This window comes from Sorex araneus, chromosome 8 (genome assembly GCF_027595985.1).
Source record: "Sorex araneus isolate mSorAra2 chromosome 8, mSorAra2.pri, whole genome shotgun sequence".
NCBI classification, from domain to species: domain Eukaryota; kingdom Metazoa; phylum Chordata; class Mammalia; order Eulipotyphla; family Soricidae; genus Sorex; species Sorex araneus.
This window is the reverse complement of record NC_073309.1, coordinates 53,848,777-53,851,744: the sequence shown is the minus strand read 5'-3', so window position 1 is coordinate 53,851,744 and position 2,968 is coordinate 53,848,777. Positions and strand designations below refer to the sequence as shown.

The 2,968-nt window shown below is 62.2% G+C and overlaps 1 protein-coding gene across 1 annotated transcript; it reads left to right on the top strand.

The window, feature by feature from the left end:
- Positions 1 to 752: 752 nt before the first annotated feature.
- NKG7 (natural killer cell granule protein 7) lies at positions 753 to 1,722 on the top strand. Its single transcript, XM_004619881.2, has 4 exons — positions 753 to 1,029; positions 1,129 to 1,275; positions 1,357 to 1,491; positions 1,567 to 1,722. The coding sequence occupies exons 1-4, from the start codon at positions 873 to 875 to the stop codon at positions 1,623 to 1,625; spliced, it is 498 nt and encodes a 165-aa protein (XP_004619938.2). The 5' UTR covers positions 753 to 872; the 3' UTR covers positions 1,626 to 1,722.
- Positions 1,723 to 2,968: the final 1,246 nt, after the last annotated feature.

Genomic DNA, 2,968 nt, shown 5'->3' with positions numbered 1-2,968 from the left:
AGAAACTCGGGAGCCCAGGGCTGGGAGGTGACAAATGAAGGTCCTGCCTTTGCTTCCAAATGACTTCTCATGGTAAACGCTGGAGGTCATGGCTGGCGGGGCTCTGGGATGACTTCCAGCTCAGGACTCACTCCAGGTGGTGCTCAGAGGGTCTCCGGTGCTGGGGAGCAACCCAGCCCTGCTTTAGAGACATGCGCTCAGTCTTTCAAGCTGTCTCTGGTCTCTATACCACTTTTCTTTTTTTTTGGAGGGGATTGGATTTGAGGGCCACACCTGGCAGTGCTCAGAGCTGACTCCTAAAACTGTGCTCAAAGATCACTTCTGGCCATGCGTGGGGAACTGTCTGCAGGGCTGGGTGGGCTGTGTGCAAAGCCGGAGCCTCCCCCCTCTCATGCTCTGGGGCCCCCTTTCACCTTTGGTTGGGACCCCACGGTGGCCCCCCCATTATGGTTCTCTCTAGAGGAAATTGCTGAACCCACAGGAAAGCGTGACGCATCCCCCCCAACTGTCCTCTCTGGCCACATCCCCCTTCTCACCCAACTCCCACCTAGGCTTCCTTTGTCACCCCCCAGTCCTGAGCCCCCAATCTCTCACCTCCTCCGGGAAGCCCCTCCCTGACACCCAAGGGTTCGGGGGAGGAGGCAAATAGGCAAATTTGGAACCAACCGCCACCAGCAAGGGTCTAGGCTCTGACAGCCACAGTCCCTCCCCCCAGCTGCAGACACAGCAAAGGGGAAATCGCAGGGCGCAGACGGGAGGACGTCTTTTGCCAGCCAGGAAGGGAGGCGCGTGGAGCTCCCGAGCAGGAACTGAGGAGCGCAAACCCCACTGGGGTTGCCGAGGCAGACCCGCGCGCGGCCCCTCGCCGCACCATGGAGCCCTGCCGCGCTCTGGCGCTGTGCGCAGGCTCCCTGGGCCTGGCCGCGCTCCTGGTGGCCCTGAGCACGGACTTCTGGTTTGAGGCCGTCGGTCCGCACTCCACGGCGCACTCGGGGCTCTGGAGCAAGGATCTGGAGGACTCAGTGAGAGGTCAGGGGGTACAGGGGCTCTGGGCTGCGGGCCAGGGTGAGGGGCGGAGGGGCAAGACGCTCAGCCGACGACGTGTCCCACCTCCCCCATCCTGTGCAGGCTACATCCGCGTGACGCAGGGCTTCAGCCTTGTGGCCGCGCTCTGGAGCTTGGTGGCTGTGGTCTTCCTGGCCATGTCCTATATCCCTGCACTGTCTGCCCCCGGCCGGGGCCCCATTGTCTCGTGCATCACGGCCTTTGCTGCGGGTAAGGACAGGGGCCGGATGAGGCCTTGGGGGACAGGTGGGCCCAGGCATCCCCTGAGATGCTGACACTGTCTGTCCCCAGCCCTGTCTGCTGTGGTGGCCATGACAGTCTACACCTGTGAGCGGTGGAACCAGCCTCCCCGACCTCAGGTCCAGACCTTCTTCTCCTGGTCCTTCTACCTGGGCTGGGTGTCGGTTCTCCTCTTCCTCTGTACAGGTGAGTGGTGTGGGGTGCAGAGTGGAGGGAGGGGAACCGGGCAGGGGCGCCCCTGACCTCTGCCTGGCCCCCTAGGAGGCCTGAGTCTGGGGGCTCACTGCCGCGCCCCCCAGCCTGGCTACGAGAGCATGTGAGCAAGATGAAGCACGGAGGCTGCGAGGAAGCCGGAACCCCGCCCGCCTTCTCTGTTTCTTCATTCAACTGCTCACAAAATACTTGGCTAAGATCTGCCTTCTGGTCCTTGTTGTTTTTGCTTTGGGGGCTATACCTGGTGCTGCTCGGGGCCTGACTCCTGGCTCTGTGCTCAGGGATCACTCCTGGCAGGACTATGCTGTGCTGGGGATCGAACAGCATCAACCGCACCCAGGTCAAGCGCCCTGTGTTGTTCTGGTCCGATCTGAACTCAGCCTGTATGGGAGCTGCACTGCATGTGGGCTCCGGCAGGGGAGCCCCGGGCAAGGGGCAGGGTGGGTGGCCACGGCGGAGGTAGAGGTGGGACCAGGGGTTACGGGGGAGGAGAAAACTGACAGTCCTGGGGAGAGCACTTAGGGTCTTGGCGGGTCCAGGGAGCAGGAGAGGTGATCCAGGCAGCGGGCGGAGAAGGCCGGATGTCAGAGGGTGGATACAGTCCTTTGTGGGTAGAACAGAGAAAGTGGGGGTGGTGGGAAGAGAGGGTGGGGGCAGAGGTGGGGGGCAGCCAGGGTTCGAACTCCACCCATTGTCTCAGGAGGTGATGGGGAGATATGGGGTGAGCGGGGAGGGGCAGCAGCAGTGCCAGCCTCCAGAAAGTTCCCTGGGCCGAGCGTGCAGGATGACAGGTGAGAGGCAGCAGACGGTTCCCAGGTGGGGCCAGCTGGCTCGAGGCAGGAGGCTGCTGGAATCAGGCTGAGGAGGAGACCAGGAGCCAGAGGATGCAGAAGAAGGAGGCTCTGGGGCACCCAAGGGCTTAGTTTTTGTTTTTGTGACTTTGGGGCCTATACTCAGATGTGCTCAGGCTGACTCCTGGCCCTGTGTTCAGGGATCACTCCCACTGGAATTCAGGGGTCCCTATGCAATGTCAGGGATGGACCCCAGGTCGATGGTGTGCAAGAGTCTACCCCGGTGCAATCGTCCTGGCTCAGCCAAGGGTTCTGCAGAAGAAGTGGCATTAAGGGGACGCGTGGCATGACGTGCCTGGTCACCACCCAGCCCAGCCACATGGGGCAGTGGATTCTGTGAGGTCCATGGGGAGTGGTGGAAGATGGCCAGGAGGGGAGAGGGCTTGGACAGTGCCTTGGGGGAGCCTCATTTGGGGGTGCTGTTGGGGAGGCAGCTGCCTGGTGTGAGGGTGAGGCTGGGGCAATGGCATGAGGGGGAGGAGCCCGCACAAACCACAGGCCTTCTGGGGTCAAGCTGGAGACGGTTACAGGACAGGGCCTCTAGTGGCTGTGCAAACTCTGATCAGAGCTCTTCCAGGGGAGCTGCAGAAACACAGGCA

Bases quoted from the DNA above. Each gene is read 5' to 3' on its own strand.
- NKG7 (XM_004619881.2), top strand. From the start codon at position 873: ATGGAGCCCTGCCGCGCTCTGGCGCTGTGCGCAGGCTCCCTGGGCCTG. The intron at 1,030-1,128 runs GTCAGGGGGTAC...CATCCTGTGCAG, and splicing joins TCTGGAGGACTCAGTGAGAG to GCTACATCCGCGTGACGCAG. The intron at 1,276-1,356 runs GTAAGGACAGGG...GTCTGTCCCCAG, and splicing joins CATCACGGCCTTTGCTGCGG to CCCTGTCTGCTGTGGTGGCC.